Source organism: Candoia aspera, chromosome 2 (assembly GCF_035149785.1).
Source record: "Candoia aspera isolate rCanAsp1 chromosome 2, rCanAsp1.hap2, whole genome shotgun sequence".
NCBI classification, from domain to species: domain Eukaryota; kingdom Metazoa; phylum Chordata; class Lepidosauria; order Squamata; family Boidae; genus Candoia; species Candoia aspera.
In genome coordinates, this window is record NC_086154.1 from 132,892,322 (window position 1) to 132,913,298 (window position 20,977).

The 20,977-nt window shown below is 43.1% G+C and overlaps 1 protein-coding gene and 1 long non-coding RNA gene across 2 annotated transcripts in view; both read left to right on the forward strand.

Annotated features, from left to right (window-relative positions):
* The window catches only part of LOC134490564 (uncharacterized), a 259,536-nt gene that overhangs the window by 8,075 nt on the left and 230,484 nt on the right, over positions 1-20,977 (forward strand). The window lies entirely within an intron of this gene.
* On the forward strand, positions 7,991-19,971 carry SLC39A5 (solute carrier family 39 member 5). Its single transcript, XM_063293662.1, has 10 exons — positions 7,991-8,602; positions 10,475-10,697; positions 11,583-11,757; positions 12,875-13,044; positions 13,543-13,680; positions 13,929-14,004; positions 15,084-15,344; positions 17,278-17,358; positions 17,540-17,730; positions 19,587-19,971. Exons 1-10 carry the CDS (start codon positions 8,181-8,183, stop codon positions 19,737-19,739), a joined length of 1,890 nt encoding a protein of 629 aa, XP_063149732.1. The 5' UTR covers positions 7,991-8,180; the 3' UTR covers positions 19,740-19,971.

Below are 20,977 nucleotides of genomic sequence, written 5' to 3' on the forward strand. Positions count from 1 at the left end.
AACCAATACGAAGGGTGGGCTGCTTTAACATACTACAGTTCACAATGGTAAGAGCACAGCAGTCCAATACGTTGGTTCCAAGTGAGGCTGTTCTGCACCAGCAGCATCTTCCGAGCGACTCGAGATCAGTTACGATGCATCAGCTGGGATTTGCCAACTTCCTATCTATCCTTTCTATCCACATACCTATTCCTCGGTAGGTGCAAGGCTTGTTTGCTCTAAGAGATGTGCCAAAACTAGTCTCTGTGTTCCCAACAGCTGTTGGGCTCCCTTTTTAAAAATTTGTGCTCAGTGCTGTTTCCTGCAGGGTGAGAAAGCCGTCAGCAGGCGAGGAGTCCCCAGCGGCTTTGTAATCCTCCCTGCAGACAGGAAGAAAAATGTAGGAACTTGAACCTGGACCTGTGCTCCTGATATAAACCAATATATATTTGTACATTTGTATAACCCTACATGTGTCTATTAAACTTTTTGCTCTCAGGATCCCTTCCCACTTTTAAAAGTTATGGAGAACTCCAAAACAGCTTTTGTTTGTATAGATATTTACCACATTAAAATTTTGCATTCATAGCGTATTTATTTATTGAATAAAGTAAAAATAATATTAAACCCATTAGATACTAACATAAATAAAATATTGTTCATGGAAAAAAACCTCTATTTTTTTAACAAACAAAAAATAATAATGAGAAGAGTGACATTGTTTTAAAATTTTGCAAATGTCTTCAATATCTGGCAAATAATTTTGATTTTATGGACCCCCAGAGAGGGTCTTGAGGGCTCCTCAGTGGTCCTCGGACCACACTTTAAGGAACACCGGCTTAGAGCATTCAATATTCTGTAGTGGCTGTGTTTAGTACTGCAGCCCAACTGCTTCCTTCTGCCTTCATATGCTAAAAACCTACTTTTTGACTGTATCTTTTGATAATACGCAATGCTTTCTTTTCCCAGGGCCATAGCTTTGTGTAATATCAGATAATTAATGTAGTGATTAAGGTGCTGGCCTGGAAGCCAGGAGATTGTGAGTTCCAGGCCTCCTTTAAGTGTGAAAACCAGGTGGGTGACTTTGGGCCAGTCATTCTTCCTCAGCCCAACCCACCTCACAGGGTTGTTGTGGTGGGGAAAATAGGAGGCAGGAGTATTAGGTATGTTCACCTCCTTGAGCTGACCAATTTTTTAAAAAAGAAGTGGGATAAAAATATGATGATGATGAATATTGAAATATCACTGAAACATTCGTACTCACAGTAGGCTAAGAAGCAAACCAATCTACAGGTATGTCAGAAACCAGATATGAAGACAGAGGCGGACGGACGGACGGAAGGAAGGAAGGAGATAGAAAAATGGATGTATCCTCCTTAACAATGTAACTTTGAGGTATTTACTCTTTCTTCAATGGTTTTCTTAGGAAACAATATTTTAGGACTGCAGTTTGGCTTTGATCTTCCCCAGAAAGAAGTGTTGATTTAATAATATCCCTTGAGAGGAAGAATCTTTAGTTTTGTTATTCTCTGGATTTTAAAATGGTTGACCTGCAGGAGAGAGATACTTGTGGGTCTCCAGATATTGCTGGTTTCCCAGATCTTCAGCTTCAGCCAACAGCAACCATAGATGTGGGAAGTCTCGTACAATAACTGGAGATGTGCAGGTTCCTCCTTCCTACCCATTCGATGTAGTAATGGGTGAGTGAATTTTCAAATTTTCATGAGCTTTTTTCATGAGCTTTGAATGGGTACTATGATATCTCAACCTGCCTAAAAATCAGGAAAGAAGACTGTGCATGTGGCAAAGGAAGAATGAGGAACCAGTGGGCATTCAGAATGCTATTGCATTTTAACTCAGAGTACTGCTCGACACAAAAACAGTGTGGTGAATTTGTAGTTCAGTCATTCCCTCAGCCCAACCTACCTCACAGGGTTGTTGTAGGAGAAGGAAGTACTATGTGCGCCACAGTGAGCTCCTGCACTAAATCTAATTATTAGTATTGATCACCAACATCATCATCAATAGGGCGAGGATTTCTGTGACATGTCATATTTTTTCTGGAACCTTTATTTGAATTTATAAGTAAGCTAAAACATGTTTTAGAGTAATCTGGTGAGAATTAGATGCTTTTTATTTTGCCTGAAAAGTCATATTTTGACTTTTTAAAGGTGTTATGTCATAGTTCTGCTTAATTTTGTAACAAATGTCATATTTTGGTCATATTTTGGTAATTGGCAACCCTCCTGATAAGCCAGCAAGTTCAAGCCAGCAACGAAAGTGAGAATTTGCCTGGTTTTTTTTTTCTTTTTCTTATTTGCTCCCCAACTCAGGGGTGTGTGTGAGGGAGGGAGGGAAAGGGAAAAGGCTTCTCCCCTGACCAGGACTGAAAAAAAGGTGAGAATTTGCCTGTTTCTTCTTTTTCTTACCCGCTCTCCAACTCAGGGCTGTGTGTGTTTGTGTGTGTGTAAGAGAGGGAGAGCAACCTTTTTAAAAATGACTTCAGCAGGCAGAGGCTTCTCCCCTGACCAGGCCTGAAAAAAAGAGTGAGAATTTGCCTATTTTTTTCTTCTTTTTCTCATTTGCTCCCCAACTCAGGTGTGTGTGTGTTCAAGGTGGTGGAGTCCCGTGAGAGCTGCAATCTGATTTCAACATGCCTAAAAGTAGATGTTCAGAGAGTGTGAAATTATGGCGTCTTGTTCGAGAATTTGGGGAGCAGATTTTCAGTAGCGATGGTGATATTTTGTATTGTAAAGTGTGAAGTTAAGGTATCGGCCCAAAAGCATTTTAATATTCAAAAACATTGTGACACCATGAAACACAAGAGTTGTTTAGCAAGATTTATCTTCACTGAGAACAGGCAACATCTCCTTTTCGAGAGAGCTTCTTCTTCAACTGCAGGTTCATCAAATACCCAGTCAGAACTTTGTAAGGATCTCTGTACAATGATGGTTACTTCAAATATTCCCTTCAGGAAATTAAGTAGTGGTAGCCTCAGGCATTTTTTGGAGAAGTACACCAGTCACCCGATTCCAAATGAATTAACTATAAAGAAAAATTACATCTCCGCCTGCTATGAAGTTGAGTTAGAAAAGATAAGATCTGCTGTTGACAACAATAAGATATGGGTTTCAATAGATGAAACAAGTGATGTAAACGGGAGATATGTAGCCAATGTTGTTATTGGCACTCTGAAATATGACAAGCCTGGTGAAGTATTTCTTCTGACATGTGAAACTCTACAAAAAGTAAACAATTCCACTATTGCTACGCTCTTTGATGATTCTATGAAACTATTCTGACTGGATGGTGTAAAAAGGGGAAATATCCTTCTCTTTGTAACAGATACTGCTTCATACATGACTAAAGCAGCCAAGGGAAACTTCTTTATCCAGAAATGATCCACATCACATGCCTTGCACATGGTTTATACAGAGTGGCTGAAGAGAGTTGAAGAAACTATCCTGATGTAGATAAGATAATTTTGAATGGGGAAAAAATGTTCATTAAAGCTCCACTTTGAGTACAAAAATTCAGAGAAATTGCTCCTACTTTGGCTTTCCCTCCCCAACCTGTCGTGACACATTGGGGGACTTGGCTGGATGTGGCTATGTATTATTTCACGAATTGTGCTTCCTTGCAGCGGATAGTTAAAGAATTTGACTGTTGTGAATCTTCCTCCATCAAGATTGTGCAAGATTCCTTTTCTGAAACCTTGGCTGGAAACTTAGCATATATAGGATCTCACTTCAGTGGATTACAAGAGCAATCACCCACCTTGAAACCGTAGGAATGGAACTCAGTGATGCACTGAAGATTGTAAAACAAACTGAGAGTGATTTAAAGCAAGCAAAGGGGAAAGTGGCTGAAAAAAATAGTGATAAACTGCAAAGAGTGCTGCAATCTAATCTGGGTTGCTCAATACTTTGCAAAATAAGTAACATTCTAAATAGACTCGAAGCAAAATTCGAAGACTTCAAGCCAGAATTTTCTCCAGATAAGTCTGCTTTTTTCAAATTTGTTCCTATAACCTCTTGTGATGTTGAACAGTTTCTCCAGATACAAGAACATACTGGTGGACAACAGAAGGAGTTTTGAGTTTGGTAACCTCAAGATGCACGTGGTCATCCAATACAATTCTGCTGTTAATGAAAACTAATCCAGGAATGACCATTTTACTCTCAAAATGTTCATTTAATTCCTTCAATACTAGCACTTCTGCACTGGAAGTGAAGAAGAATAAACCTTTTAATTTGTGTGTGTGTGTAAGCACAGATTTTTAAAAATTGGGTGCTAATTTCAGAAAATTTTTAAAGTCATATTTTTGCTTTAAAAGTCATATTTTTGGTTTAATTGGTCATATTTAAAGAGTTTGAAGGTCATAAATGCTTGCATATTTCTAACATCTTTAGGTCATAGAAATCCTCGCCCTAATCATCATAATAACATCATAATCTGGATGTCACAAATTCACCATCATTGCTACAAAAGGAAGTTTGTTTCCTTTTCTTTGTCAGGATAAAAAATGAGAAAGTACAAGATTTATTTTTAAATTCATTACAGTATTTAATTCAAAATAGGTAAGATTTTGAATTCCTGCATAGCCAAGTCATTGTTGGGATTGCTGCCTTCTTTTCGACTGAATTCCTTAGCCTTTTGCAACTGTGCAGCAGACAGAAATGCAGCAGCTGAAGCATACTGGTTCAATTGCTGTCTGACCTGTAGATATAAAGACAGAGGGTTTGGGTCATGAAAGTTAGGCACCTAGACAAAGAAAGCTAACTGGATAAATTGCTTCAAAGGCCCAACATAGCAGGGAGATCAACATAGCAGAATCAACACAGCTTTGGGCTGGTACTTTCCCTGCAGTAGAGATTTGGGGGAAGGACTTTTGTGCGTGTGTGTGTGTGTCTTCAAATCAGTGTTGACTCCTGGCGACTGCCTTGACGAATCCTTGCAGTTTTCTTGGCAAGATTTTCAGAAGTGGTTTGCCCTTGCCTCCTTCCTAGGGCTGAGAGAGAGGCCCAAGGTCACCCAGCTGGCTTCGTGCCCAAGGCAGGACTAGAACTCCTGGTCTCCTGGTTTCTAGCCCTGTGTCTTAACCACTACACCAAACTGGTTCCTTAAGAAGGGTGTAGGCTTAGTTTTTCATGTCTAGAACTATGCAAACCATAGCAGAAATGAATGGTGAATTGTCAAGGCTTGCCTTGTTTAAATTCAAAGGTTGTGTTCCCACAACACCCAGAGAACCAAAACCTAGACAAGCACATTTTAGCCCTAGCACGTAGTGCAAAATAGACAATTGATGGTTCCTGGGTCATGTAAATCCAGTCAATTGGGTCCATTCAGTTAACCATGGAAAAGGGTGTGGTATGAGCACCACTAAAATGTAGATCTGAATTTATAATAAGGTGAAGGATTGAAATCTCTTTGTGAGGGTGAACGTGGGAGAAAAAGGGTTCAAGTAATGCTGAAAGGGCCTGAGCCTCTTCAGTTTGAAAAATAAAGATAAGCAAATGTGCTCTCTTGTTAACCCACATATATATTCAGAAATAATGGTATTTGTTTTGAAATAAAGTGTAAGCAGTAGTTAACTCTGCTATTACTATTGGTGAGGGCCGTTCTCATTCCAGTTCTCAAAATCTGAGTTTAGTATTTTGATAAGTGGCTATATTTCAATATAATATTCAGTTTCACCTGGAGACCCCTCTGTGATGGGGTTTTTTATTACAATGTTAGATGTTATGCCTTAGATGAGTAGAATAATTTCCTGCAGCAGGCTTGCAACAAAATGTTGACATCTTTTCAGTTGGTGACTTTTATTCCCATTGTTCCCAGAATGCTAGAAATATCACAAAGGGAGGGCAAATGTTGCCAAACAATAGAAGAAGTAGATCTGCTTGTTTTCAGTTTCCAAGCCTTCACAAAAACATACTTCTGCAACCAAAAATTGACCTTTAATACATCCTGTTTGGCAAAGGACGGAGCTGTCTTAACTTTTGAGTGACCAGGTGTGGGTGAACCATTAACTCCTCCAGATAAACCAACCTGGTTTCCAAGACTAGAAACAAGCAATATTCCCACCCTTTTGACAGTTACTGCCTGATTCCATACAGACATCTACCCAACTTTTCTAGCCTGCTATCTACCACATGAAGCCCCACTGGCACTACACACAGCCCTGCGGGAGCGGTAGTTCTAACTGAACACATCTGGGGCCCATTGGGTGAAGGAAGGCAGCTTTCACTAGTGGTCAGGAAGCCCTGTATCGACCGAAGGGGTAGCTGCACACACATGGAAAGAAGTGTATATTTACTTTTTGACTGATAACTCTCTTCCCCCTCCTTGTCAGGACCAGGTCCCAAAACAAGGTGTTTGTTTCTACTTATCTCCCCACATTTCTGAGAAAAGTCCAAAAATCCTCTAATGCCCCCAATTTCCACCTGTTGTTTTACAGAAGGAGGGGCCAATGCCCAGCAGGACCACCTACTCTGCTACAATATAGTCCACCCATCACTCAGGCAGACCCAATCCAGATGAAAGCAAAACTGCTCCAATGAAAAAGTCTGAAAAAGGCCGCTGTCTCGTAAAACCAGATATTATTATTTGTGCTAGAGCTGCTCTTTGACTCGGTGCTCAGTGCAGCTGGAGAAACCCAGGCACCAACCAAGACTTGAAATAATCCACGAGTGTCAGATCTGGAGTGCCATTCCTCAGTCATTCAAAAACGGTTGAAAGCTGGACAGCAGTTCCAAATTTTATTCTAGCCTGGGCATCCTGAGTGGATCAGGTACTTTGATTATATTCTTTAAATATTTGCTTCAACAGTATTTATGTTTGTTGGTACAACTTTGCAGCTGTTTTCCGGAGGACTCATGAAATCTCTTGGTCAGGCTTGTGGGGAATACTGCCTCATTAATTATTTTGCTTAAATCATAGCTAAGAAATTAGAAAAATCTCCATTTAAAAATCAGTCTTTACCCCTGCTTTAGCTTTGCAATCCAGTGTGTGGATTCTTATGCCGCCCAAAGCCATAATGTGATTACTTTCTTTCTGGCTTAACTGGTCTGCGAAGGTGATCCTATTGAGGTACGTAAACCAAATTTCAGCAACATGATTTTGTGGGGAGAAGCACCCCAGGAATCATGCAAGCTGCAAGTTGCCCAGCTACAAATTAACTAAATATTACACCCAGGTGTAAGTTTAGCTCAGTTCTTATGACCACCCTTGGTTTGGAAAGAAAAATTATGTAAAAAGTGCAACATTATTTTCATCCTGTTCTCTCTTTTAAGTTTCTCATCATAGTGCTATTTCATGCAAATATTAGGAGCACCTAACACCAGTTTTGCAGACCCCCATTGCTTGTCAGTTCCAGGTCCAATTTAAGGTGTTAGTTTTGACCAATAAAGTCCTTCATGGATTAGCACCAGGATATTTTCAGGACTAGCTTCTCCAGCCAGTTTTGGCCCAACCAGTTAAATCTACCAAGGAGAAACTGCAAATCCCACACTTTCAGGACATTGGGAGTGGGAGAGTGGCAAGGAAGTGCAGCTTTACTGTCGCAGAACCAACACTGTAGAACAGCCTCTGCAGATATCAGACTGGCTTCCTTTTTGCTGGTCTTTCAAAAGCTCTTGAAGACCAAGCTCTTTCAGAGAGGCTTCCCCCGATTCGATTTGATTTGATGTTGTCCTCATTTTAGCCTGTTTGTATTGGTACAGTGCTGTTGGGGGGCGGGGGTGTTGTATGTATGTATGTATGTACGTTTGTGTGTGTGTGTATGTATTCCTATGGAGCCGCCGAGAGTTATTTTGAGTGTGGCACCATAGAAAAATGTTTAATAGACAAATAAAGAATTAACAGGATTTCTTTGCACGCAAACATGGATCTGAACTATGAGGACATAATAAAGATGTTTGTTGTGCAAGCCCAAATCCTTTAAGATCCTTCAAGGAGTCCCGTCAAGAACTGACGGTTAGAAGGTCTGTCCTATTGCACTGGTTGAGAAGACGACAGGAGGTAGATTTGCAAGTTCTCCTCTTGCCCAGTCATGGCAAGGACTTCTCTGTCCTAACAGATGTTGGCAAATCAGGATCTGTTTCTCTTCTAGGGTAAGAGTCTCTTCCTGTTTAGAGAACTACCACAGTTCTAGGTTGTGATTCCACCTCAGAGTTTTTTTCTTTCAGTGCAGGACCCTGTTGATGGACCAGCAGACCCCAAGATTCCATCTGGCCAGATTCTGGGTGGCCTGGCTCTCTCTGCAGGGTCTAGGCCGTTTCACCCAGGCTGAGCCGCTTGACTTGCTGGCTGGCGGAGCTGCTGGGGCTCTGCCTGAAGACGCCACCCAAGAGCAGGGTTACTACCTGCAGCAGTTGTTTCGACAGTATGGTGAGAATGGCACCTTGTCCTTCGAGGGCCTGACCCGCCTCCTGCTGAGCCTGGGGCTGGGGAAGGTGCAGGTAGTAGAGATTGAGCATGAGGAGCTGGGCCACGGCCATGTCTCCCATCTGGACATCCTGGAGGTCCAAGAGAACAGGCACTTGCACTCCCACTCGGCACTGGACCACCTCAGCAAGACAGAGCACAGGGCCGAGACTCAAGCAGAGAGTGTCACCCCCACCAGGTAGGCCCATGCTGAAGATTGAAAACATACAAGCAGACAGTCTGACAATGGCTGCACTGGGGGAGGGCTTGCCTGTTCACAAAGCAGCTGCCCAGGTGGGCATGGCCAGGCACCAAAGATCCATTTATTGAAAGGTAAACAGGGGAGGTTCTTCCCCACCCTGTGGCTCTTCCAGAGGATTTCAGGGTGCCTTTGCCTTTTGTTCTGGACAGACTGGATGTACTTCCAAAGAAAGCAGCCGGGTGTAACCCTGGACCGTGTTTGTCTGCTAAGAATAGCTCTAGGACCTCTGTGGAGCTCAGAGATAAATCAAGCCAATGCTAAGGGCTGGTTCTTTGCTTCCCACTGCTATATTTATCCTCAACAAAAGAATCTGAAAAAAATGTTAAAGTCAGGCGGGGTAGAGACCCACCTGGCAAGAGCCAAGGGAGGTCTGTGACAAATTGCCGGCCCTGATTCTACAGCTTAAGGGAAAGATACTTCTATCTGTACACAATGGAAAATTGCCAGCACATATTTCCATTGAAGAATGAATTAATTAAAGCATTGTATTTATTATGTTCTTGATCGGCAGCTAACATCTTGCACAGCGTCTAAGCCCAAGTACAATAAACATATTGCTAGCCTCAGTGTTCTGATCTTGCTGAACTAAGCAACCTGCTGAAATGGGGCGGTTGAAATAGTTCGTGTTTCAAGAAGCTGAGGGCTAGCAGTAATAGGCCTGCTTCAACCATTGCAAGAGAAAAAGCAGCAGCAGCTCATCTCTGTTGGCCATCAATTTAAACAATCTGGGCTAACATTAAATTGGGAGGAGAGAGATAAATTCAGAAAAGATACAGATAGTCCTCATTCAGCAACCACAACCGGGGCCAGCAACTCAGTCGTTAAGTGGAGTGGTCACTAAGTGAAACAGCGACTGTGCTTATGATCTTACTTCGGCTTTGTTTTACAGACCTGGAAAGGTCATAAAAGCAAGGATTGGTCGCAAAGTTACTTTTTCATCACTGTCATAACTGCGAACGGTTGCTGTACAGCAGTCTAAGCAAGGACTACCTGTATATTGTTTGATTAGATTTTATACTAATAATTAAGAAATGTCATGAAAGGAATGCAATGTACTGATTACGCTTTGGGACTAGGATTTCCAGGTTCAAATCCAACCTTCAGCCACAGAAGCTCACTATCTTAGTCCAACCTACCTCACAGAGTTGTCGTGGGGAAAAATAGAAGGAGAGCTATGTACACCATGATAAACTCCTGGAGTAAAAGCAGGGTATACATTGAAAATAATAATCATCCTCAAACTTGCAGCCTTATTTTATTTACAGGCAGTCCTTGCTTAACAACCATTCATTTACTGATGGTTTGGACTTAGGACATTGCTGGAAAAACTGACTTGCGACCACTCCTCACATTTATGACCATTGTGGCATTCCTGTGGTCACATGATCGTGATTTCGGTGCTTGGCAACCAGTTCACATTTATGACTGTTGCAGCATCCCATGGTCACATTATTGTCATTTTTTACCTTCCCAGCTGGCTTCTGGCAAGCAAAATCAATGGGGAACTGCGTGATTTGCTTAACAACTGTGTGGTTCTCTTAACATCCATGGTGATTCGCTTAATAACTGCTTTGCATAGCAACCAAAATTCTGGTCCCAATTGTGGTCATTAACTACCTGTAGTTCTTCTTCTTCTTCTTCTTCTTCTTCTTCTTCTTCTTATTATTATTATTATTATTATTATTATTATTATTATTATTATTCTCAGTGAGATTTAGTCAGCCTTATGGTGTCAGAACAATTCCTTAATGTTTCAGTGAAATGCAATCTTGTCCAGCTGAGATGATGATGATTTCATGTTTCCTCCAGGCCGGGATTCTCTCCGCTGGACGATGCAATCCGCACCCCAGTATCTCCTGCCCTCCATGGGGTCAGCCGCGTCCTCAAGCCCAGCTTTGGGCAAGAGCCAGAGCAATCTGGCAAGGAGAAAGGAGAAAACATTTTCGTGCCTTCCCAGGGACATTCTAGGCTAAGCCTTCTGGAGGGAGTCCTTGCCTTGGATCACTCTGTCTTCAATCACCTGCATGAAGATGTAAGAGGGAAGTGTGGTGGAGCCATTCTCAAGACTTCCTGCCTTACTGCAGGAAGTGTACTGAATTTATTGGGCTGACAGTGAAGCATTAAGCTATTCTGTATGTATAAGGGGATGTGTTCGGTGGGGGGCGGGCATGGTGGGGACTTGTCTTGCTTCCAAATTGTATTCCATGGTCTGAAGGGTGGAAAAATGAGTTAAGATTCTTTGCTTTTACAGACTGGGCACATGTCCCATTTGGAAAGAACGCATACAGTCTGTGCCTAAAATAGGGCACTCAGTGCTGCACTCACAGTTGAATGGTGGGTGGGTAACCTATGCATGGCCTTCAGGCTGCGTCTGGCCTTCAAGCTAATGATTGGCAGCAGGCAGCAATTCTGTTAGAACCAGTGATCCCCAAAAGGAGATGGCCAGCAGGGACTGACTTGAACCAATGCAACCAGTCATCTGTTTTCAAAAGCCATTGGATAAAAATAGCTACTATTAAAATATGTGGGCATCCATATAGTCACATACAGACACAAACACTCACATAGAAAAAGCAGTGCTCTACAATTGGCACAATATCCTACCTCTGCTTTTCAGGAATGCTAACTCTGCACTCTGCTTTTTGGTTCACTGTATTTCTCTGTATCTCCCAGAGAAAGTACAGTGCAACATATTTCTGATTTCCCATCCTGCCCATTTCTCTGTACTGTAATTCCCCTCCCAAGCGTGGCAACGTTTTTCCACTTGTTCTAGAGCTAACCAGGAGTATCCCAAAGAAATGGATAATGGGCAATTGTAATGGAGACCTGCTCCACCCTGGCTGGAGAGCTGAGCCCAATTTAGCCCCATTGCTCATTTCTACAATAAACAGCCTCCAGGTTGTTCTTCTTTCTCCAGTGCCTCAATGTGTCTCAGCTGCTTGTCAATTTTGGCCTGAACACTGTCTCGAAGATCACCCCGGAGCAGTTCACCCTGCTGTGCCCAGCCTTGCTCTACCAGATCGATAGCCGTGTTTGCATCCAGCACTTGGACAACGTGACTTTCGACATGGCCGGGAGCTCCCTCTGGCAGGGTAAGCCCTCCCACTGTCCTCAGGCCTCTCTGGCATGTCTCCAGGGAGGGTGGCCCATGCGAGTGGCAGCAGGAGGTGGGATGACGGTGTCATGAGAGGAAGCGTGGCCAAAGTCCCCCCCCCCCCCCGCTTTTACAGCTTGGAAGGGGAGTGGAGCTGTGGGGGAGGCAAAATGTTTCCAGGCCCAGCCTTAAGGATCCCCAAACTGGCACAATCAATGAATTTTGGTGGCATGATTTTGAGGGGCTTGTTTGTAGTTTGGGGAGTGGGCATAGAAGCAATTGGCTTCCTACTTCCACTTCGACCCATAATTTATCAAAAGGAGTAGTTGAAGATCCTGGATGTGGCAAATTGTAAACTGAGTGCTGGGAAGTGGGGCTCGCATAACCTCATAAAGATGGTATTTCTTGTTTGAAAAAGAAATGAAATATCTAGTACATTATAAGTTTGAACAACTGTTTGGGTAGAAATTGCAGAAAGGCAAATTTGCCAATATATAAATACAGTAATGTTAGTTTTCAGCTCTTCCTCCTCCCTTCCTCCCTCCCACTGACCACAGTTCCCTCAGACCTTCAACATTGCTTCCCTTCATCTTTCAGTTCTTTCGTTCTTCTTTTACCTTCCTTTCTATAGTTTTGTAAGGAATTCTACATTCTTTTGCAAACCTACAATGCTGCATACTTATTTAAAATATATAAAACAATATTCCATGCCCTCCCTTCAAGGTAACTCAAATGGTTCCTCAGAAAATCCTCATTGAATTAGCTGTGAAAATGTCTTCCAAAATCATGGTCAAGCTTCAATTTGCCTAAGTCTTTATTCATTCCCTCTTGATCCAGCTTTTCTTTCACTGAACTGGCTGACTTTTCCCCATATCCACTGCCTCCAACCTATTTTCTAGGTGTTATTTTAAAAAGATACATAATTTTTTTTGCTTTCATTACTGTCTTGTGAGGAAACTACTCATCACAATCTGTAGAAAGGAAGTATTCTAGTCCTTCCATCCCAGGGATTCGCATAGAGGCCTCCCTGCAATAAAGGACTTCCATGTAAGCCTGCAACTTGCTAGTTTCAGAGCTGTGCTTCCTACTCCTGTCACCCTCTGTGCTTTCTGCAGGCCTGGGATGGGGATTTTTGGCTATCACCCTGACCAGCTTGCCCTCAGCACTGGCCATCGTCTTGGTGCCCCTACTCAGTCGAGAAATCTTCCAGTTCCTCCTCACTTTTCTGGTGGCGTTGGCTGTGGGGACACTGTGTGGGGACGCATTGCTGCACCTCTGGCCACATGTATGTACCACCCTTTTTCTTCCATTTGGGGTACAATTGCCCACAGATAAGTGGCAGAGATACCACCCAACCATCTCAGCCTTGTGCAGAGAAGCCCACCTAAGGCACTAAGTTTCTGACCCTTCACATCAGTTGATAACAGTATTTGTCCTCTCAGATCCTATTGTTTTTTATGAAGTACCTGTCAAGGTTCACCCAGTGAATGCTCCCCAGTTCCTGCCAGTTTTCCTCCCTTTTAGTTATCTTCATGAAAACAGAATTTCTCATAATTAATGCTATTATTAAGCTCAGTGGGATTTGCTCCCAAGTGAATGTGCTCAAGATGACGCCAGAACCACACAATAGAACTGAACTCCTATCATGTTTCCATGAAGAGCAAATGTGGTGGCACTTGGGGATTTTTGCTCAGATCTCTCCAGTCCTATCGTTAAAAGGACCCATTTCTGTTCTGAATTCTCCCTTTCTCTGCTCATAACAATTGTTTTCATTCAGGCACAGGCACTGGCAAGCTCCCATGGCTTGCTGTCCTCAGAAGAAGATGGCATTCTGAAGGGTCTATGTGTGCTAGGAGGCATTTACTTCCTCTTCCTCACTGAGAATCTCATGGGAACACTCAACCAAATTTGTGCAAAGCGGGTAAGAGGTGCACCGGATTATAACACTCCTCAGGGCAGGGAAAGACACGTGTTATTCACACAAATATGCAAAGAAGCAAAAAATTGTATTATATGCTAAGGCCTCCCCTAGGATGAAATAAGACATAATCTCTGTAAATATGGCTGTGTTATATTATTGCCACCACTACAAGGAGACCATATTCCCTAGCATCATTAGGGTGGGGTTCAAATCCCAACACGCTCATCGGTTTGGCTTTTCTTTGACAGAAGGGTGCTACTGGAAAGCAACCTAAGCAATCTCCTAGTAAGGTGGATGAGAATGATGCAGAGAGGACATCTCATGGTGAGTCGTCAATTACTCAGTACTTCAAATGCATATTAGTATTTTGGTAAGCTTTGCATATTTTAACAGGAAAGATTTTGTGTGTCTCCTTGAACCTTGGTTTCAAAGGAGTTTATGTGCCATATACACATTTGAGTCCACTTGAATAAATGGATTTCAAATATATAAAAGTATGCATTGGAATGGAAGCTGTTTTCTAAGGCCTCTCTTTCTCCCTACTTCTGCCCAGCTACTGGACAGATAGGGAAATAGTCTCAGTGATCAGTATCTAGCTTCAGCACTGTTACTAGTTGTCCCATCAGAACTGTGATTCAGTTCTGCATCTAGCTGACATGATATAATGGAGAGGAAGTAGTTAGTTTTAGATAAAGTTCAGTAGTTAGTTTTAGATAATGTTAACTTCTAGAAGTTAAATGGTTAATTCAGAGGCATACTGCAAGGGACAATGTTAAATATATTTAGAACCGGGAGCAAAAGAAAAATTGGGTCTATAACACAATTTTATCAAAGCCAGACAGTAATAGGACATATGTTTCCCAAATTCGATAAATGAACAGAGATTATTTTGGAATGCATCCCATAATTATGAAGGATGGTTTTCATTCAGTAGTGAGAAGTACTATTGTGGGCAGGGTGCCTGGAGCTAAATGAGGGAGGACAGGCAGCATCTGCTGTAGGGCCTAGCCCAAGCTCTCTGAAATGGTCAATTGCCATTGAGTGCAATGGACGGAGAATATTTTCCTTCACCAGCCAAATGGCACACATCTGACCTGTGTATGAAGGAGGGCCTTTGCTCAGTCTCTCTAGGTCCTAATGGGGCTGCTAGGTGGGCCAGCAGTCTAACATGTTTCCTTGCAACCTCAGTGCTGTTGCATCTCAAACTGAATAAGGTTAAGTACCAGGCCAAACTGCTGTTCCAAGTTTATGCCCCTGTGTTTTTGAAGATAGCTCTAGAGAATCTGTATTGTTTGGCATGTTCTGTTTCCTAGGTTCTTGCTTAGTCACGCATTCCAAGATCCTAAGACTTGATGTCAACAGGGCAAGTTAAATAGCTCTTTTTCTTTTTGGATGTGGACTAGACTCTCCAGGTGCTGAATTTCAGAGTTTGAGAGTGCCAGAAGAGGACACTGGAAATGTATATGGTGAAGTCCAGGACTGCTCCATCCAAATTCGCAACTCAGAAGGTCATGGGACAAGCCTGGAGAAGCAAACAGAAGAGATACATCACCATGGTCACTCCCACAGTCCAGCTGGGACCCTCAGGGCTGGGATAGCTGACATCGCTTGGATGGTTATTCTTGGGGATGGGGTACACAATTTCACAGATGGACTGGCAATAGGTCAGTGATTTCTAAGCACAGCTGGCTACATTCTTGTCCCAGAAAAGCAAAATAGTCCACTTCTCACAGAACATTTGCACAGAATCAGGTTGGAGACAATTAAAAAAAAAGAGAAATGATTTGAAATTTTCTATGATGTACGAACTTTGGCACCTACCCCATCTCCCATGGTGTTTTTGGGTCAAATATGTTTTGCAGGTTCTTGAAGGAAAAAACAAGCTCAGCTGAGAAAAGTATAGACTGTCTAAGCAGGAATTTCTCTTTTAAGCCACCTACATTTCTCCAAAAAGTGTTGCTCAATGGTGGCCTCAGATTTCGTGGTGCCTGGTGTAAAACCCATTGTGTAAAACCCAGTAAGGTTTTCTTTTTATGAACTGCAGACCCAATTAGTTTTCTCCAGTTACTCAGGTTGCAATACTTGTGCTATGAAAGGATTCACACAATTTCAGTAATCCTCAACTGTTCAGTTGTGTACACATTATTGCTGCTTTAGCTGCTCCTCTCTTTCTGGTCACCCTCAGTGTTTGTTAATATGTCACGTTCCATTGTAAATAACGAAGGAGACTTTCTTGAAAACATCTGTTGACTTTGGATTCAAGAAAATACTCTTCTATGTGATTTCTACATCATTTCCCATCTTAGTATTTCCAAAATTGTTGAAGCTTCTTGGACTCATTTTAGTCTTTCTAGCAGCAATCATGGCTGATGCAAGGAAACAAAACCCTTTCCCTGCAGAATAGGTCAAAGTAGGATTAATTCACTAGCCAAAAGACTTTCTGGTAAAGTTTGAAGATGGATGCCTTACATTAAAAAGGGAATGTAGTTGTTTTTATTTATTTTACAAATTTATAGACAACCTAATCTGACTGACTGGGCTGTGCACATGTGCAAACCAAACAATAATCAACCCAGCACACATAAATTAATAATAATCCTAATTCTCATAAGGCCTGCTGAAACATGGTGGGTTTAAGGACCTTGCTAAACAAGAGAAGGGTAAGAGCCAACTGCACCTTCGGCAGTTGTATGTTCCCACAACGTGGGGAACTACCACTAAGGCCTACCTTCTAGTCCAAACCCACTTCACTTCACTTCACTTACAAAAGAAATACATTTTTGAGACAAAATAAACTGCTTTTGATCACCCAGAGCCTTTCAGATAGGTTGGTCTATAAATCCCACCACCCCAATTATCACACACCCATACTACGTAAAAGCGATGGTAGTGCAGTCCACTAATTTGGGGGGTGGGTGGAAGCAACAGGCTAGAGAAAGCTGGGCAAATGCTGGCAATTGCCTGTAAACCTTCCTGCTGATCCAGGATTTGAATTCCACATGGTGATAGTGATTGCTCCTCAGCATAGCTTGACTTTATAAAGGAAGCCTTGTATTTTGTCCCTTCTCCAATGAACTTACTAGGTGTCATCCACGTTGGAAATAGCTGCTGGGAAAGGGCATATCTGCCCCAGTGAAATGTGGAAGGAATTACTGTGAAATGCAAGCAGTCAACCTTTTTTTGATCCTGTAGGAAACTTAAGCAAAATGATGCCCAATTAAGTGTGGGATTGTTCCACATAATCTGGATTGCTAGAGAATCACTGGGTAAAGAAGAGAGGCTGGTTTGATTACTCAAGCCTACTCATATAAAATGTATAATGTCCTTTGATTTGCTAGATTTATATCCTACCTTTTCTCGGGAACTTCAGGCGGCCTACATAGCACTTCCTCTTCCTGCTTTTCCTCACCCCCACAACCCTATGAGGGAGGCTGGGCCGAGAGAGAGAGACTGTCCCACAGCTGCCAGGAAAATTCCATGGCTGAGGGCGGCCCACAGCCTGGGACCCCTGCTCCTAGCCCAACAACTTCACTGCTACACCACGCAGGCTCTTTTAAGACCTACACACCTTGATACGCTGCAGTTCTTCTTCCCTAGGGGCTGCCTTCTCAAATGGACTCTCCAGTGGTTTAAGCACTACGTTGGCGGTCTTCTGCCATGAACTACCCCATGAACTGGGTGAGTGAACAAGGGGTGCTGCTGCTTCGGGTCTATTTTAGTTTTGCACGTCATGTTTCCAAGCTTAATCAAAGCACTGTGGAAGCAAGAGCAGTCGTGTCTGGCCCTGACAGGTTCATGCCTAGACATTAGTAGTTTCGAGAGGGGCTGGGGTAGCCTTAACTTCCTCTCTCTTTGGCAGGAGACTGTGCCGTCCTACTCCGGGCAGGCATGTCGCTCCGGTGGGTGCTGCTGTTTAACCTGCTGTCTGCTTTCCTGGCTTACTGGGGCATGGTGTTGGGGACCACTGTCAGTCAGAACACTTCCCAAGTCACTCCCTGGATCTTTGCCACCACGGCTGGTGTTTTTCTTTATGTAGCTCTGGTTGATATGGTAAGGGCTGCGCTTCATTTCTCTCTGTGTGGTACAAGTCTCATTTATTTACTGTATTTCTATCTGACCTTTTCCCTGAGAGGTGGTGCATGTGGGAGTCTTCCCTAATTTTGTCCTTACAGTAGCAATGAAGTGAGGTTGGCTGACCCCAGAGGGCCTAAACTCACCCACTAGACCCTGTGGGCATCTGGAGCCATGAACGTGGGTCTCCAACCATGTCCAGTCATCACAATGTCCAAGTCTAGCCACTACAGTGACATCTGGAGTCCACAGAATATTAAAGGTTCTTCGTTAATTGTTGCTTTCTTTCCCCACCCTTTCTTACGAAGAGCTAAAATTGGCATTTTATCCCAACAGTCCTGTACAGTTGCTTAAATTGGGAGAGAGCAGATGATGCCCAAATAGCAAGGAAGTTAAACTGTTTCTCAGATCTAAAGCTTTAGCCCTGGCAAGCAACAGGAAGGGAAATATCTAGGCCAGCTCAAAAGCTGGTTTAGCTTATGTTGTGTTTGGTAACATGGAAGACTTGAGGATTCTTTGTATCCTTGGTCCATCTGGCCCTGACTCCTGCCTAGTCCCATCTGTTGTAGCTTTTTGAGACTGAGGAAGATCTGAGTGGAAATAGATTTGAGGTCGAGTTCACCTCTCTGAACTCAGCACCTTGTCTCCAATTGAGATTTTAGACCCATTTTATTAGGAATACTAATTTCCTCCTCTCCCCCAAATACTATAAAAGTGGATTACCAAAGCTTTTGTATAGAAAAGAGCATCTGGTGTTGTAATAGAACAGGAAAGGCAGAACTGTAACTTCAGACACTTTGCTTCTTGTTGTTCCTTCCTTCAAAGACTATGGGAAATGAGACTAAGTCCAAAAGGATAGGCAGGACATCTATGAGGAATTAGTGCTTGTGACTTTGAAATCCAAACTGCAGGGAAATTTCTTAACTGTGCCTCTTAGCTAGGCTGACCATATTTCCCTGAGACAAAAAAAGGACATTGGGATGGCAAAACGGGACGGGGTTAAACTTATGTAATATTCCGTATTCAAGAAAAAGACGATAAAAAAGGTTATCAACAGTAAGCTGGGAAGATGCAGGAGGGGGAGGTGTGGCAATGGTTGTGTCCGGAGAGGCTGGTGCAGGAGCGGCGTTGGGCGGAGAGGTTGCAGGAGGGCTGAGGGTGGTGGCGAGCTGGAACAAGAGCACAGGAACAGAGGAGTCTAGTGAACAGTTGTCCCTGACAACCTGTTCCCCTGTGGCGCAGCCTTTTATTTTCTTCCCGCCATTTTGGCCTGAGAGCCAATCGGCTTCTTTTCTGCTGGGCGCGCTCTTCTGACCGTCTTCCACTGCACTGATTGGCGGCAGCGACTCTTCCTCTTGCTCACCGCCAATCAGCTGTTCCTGCAGTTCCGCTCTAGGTTTCTCACCAGATTGAGAACTACTGCCAAGTCAGCCTCCTTTTCAATTTCAATTTTTTTCCCGCTTTACCCAATAATGGCTCCAACGTTTTTAAAAAACGGGACAAAATTGACATTTATATTAAAACGATGGGACGGTCCGGAAATGTTAAAAAAACAGGACTGTCCCGTTCAAAATGGTCAGCCTACTCTTAGCCTACATGGTGCTTTCCTTCCGTAAGTGGCCGCGTGGACGTTTTTCACCAGGAAAACAATTGGGTCCTTCTGCTGCTGAATTGCTTAATGTTTCAGGTAGCCAAAAGTTGCAATGTGATTAAGATAGGACTATTCTGTTGCTTCTGCCATCTCTTCAAGGACAAGAGCCTGTTGGTCAGTTTGCAGTAGGCTTTTTTCCTGAGTGCTGCCAAGGTGATAACAGCTGGTTCTTGTTTTTCTCTAGCTACCTGAAATGCTGCAGCGGCATTCTACCAGCAGCAAAAAAAGATCCTTCACACACTTTGTTCTCCAGAACTTGGGCTTTCTCAGTGGAGGCGGCCTTATGCTCTGCATTGCTCTCTTTGAAGAGCACATCAGTGTCCGCATGGATGAGTGAGTAGGAGGTTTCAAAAGGAATGCCCAGCTGCAAGATGAAATAAACTCCTAGCTCTGCCATCAGTTATGCCTACCCTCTTCCTGTAGCTGAAAGGAAGGCTGTAAAATCATTTACTGTAATTGGGTCATCCAAGGAAGCTGCGGAAGAGAACAAAAGAAAGTCTGGAAGCAAGAGTGACCCACTCTTTTGCCAACTGCCGCACCCCCGTCTTAATGGGTATGCTGACAGTAAAACTTTGTGCCTAATGAGAAGATCGATGCCTCACCCAGCCTGCTTGGCATTATAAAAGGAAGTAGGTTGCCACTTCTGTCACTAAAATTAGCATGTTGAAAACCCATTATACTTCATTAAAGGGAGGAGGGGGCCAGCTTTTTTTAGGAGAGAGTGGGTCTGTTTCAAATGTATTGTTTCAATATAAGGTAGATTTATTTAAGAAACTGTACCTATTCTAGGTAGACCCTTGGTTCTTGTACCATGTACTTGTGGTTCCTACTGCATTTTGGTTAAAGAATAGTTTCAAGAGCAGTAGTTGTTCTAGAGGTTTGGGGGTTATAAAGACACAAACACCCAGTTAAAGCATTGCGGATTTCTCAAGCACTCATCATCCTAAAACAGCATCCGAGAGGAGCCTGAGCGTTGTTCTGTGTTAGGAAAAAAGGACTTCCATAGGTGTGTGCACTGGACAAATACAGCACAGAGCCCTTTTGAGGCTAGATAAGCGTCACCTTTGCCCAGTTGCAAGAGACAGAAGGAACAGGAACCGGCTCATGCACCAAGCTTGTGTTAATGTCTCCTCTGAAGGAATCTAAAAAAGCCCCAGCAAGACAAGTGATGAAAGCACTTGCTCAAAGGGCACATGAAGCTGTCTTTAATTCAATTTGTATCTTTTCAGTAGCATTCAATGCCAATTCCATTAAGAAAGTCTGAAAAACATTCCTCCCGGTGATGCTTCATAATATGCTGCACAAGGTTGCTGGAGGCAATGGAGCAGAATTTCAGCCTCTTAAATCAGGAAACTAACTCTTCCAAAGATATAGATAGGCGTCCTTCTCCCTCCTCCCCCAATTCTCCAGCACAAACAGCAAAGTACAAGGTCTCCAAGGCATCAGGGAAGGCCCAGCCATGTGGGAATAAGCAGCTGTGTCAAGCAGAACTCTGTTGCCACAGCAAGGAAGACACCTGAGGTATGGGAAAGAGCAGCTGAGCTACAAAAGGTGGAAGACCATCCAACTGACTTA

Coding starts and splice junctions, on each gene's coding strand:
- SLC39A5 (XM_063293662.1), top strand. CDS start 8,181: ATGGACCAGCAGACCCCAAGATTCCATCTGGCCAGATTCTGGGTGGCC. Junction 17,359..17,539: donor TGAACTACCCCATGAACTGG/GTGAGTGAACAA, acceptor TCTCTTTGGCAG/GAGACTGTGCCGTCCTACTC. Junction 17,731..19,586: donor ATGTAGCTCTGGTTGATATG/GTAAGGGCTGCG, acceptor GTTTTTCTCTAG/CTACCTGAAATGCTGCAGCG.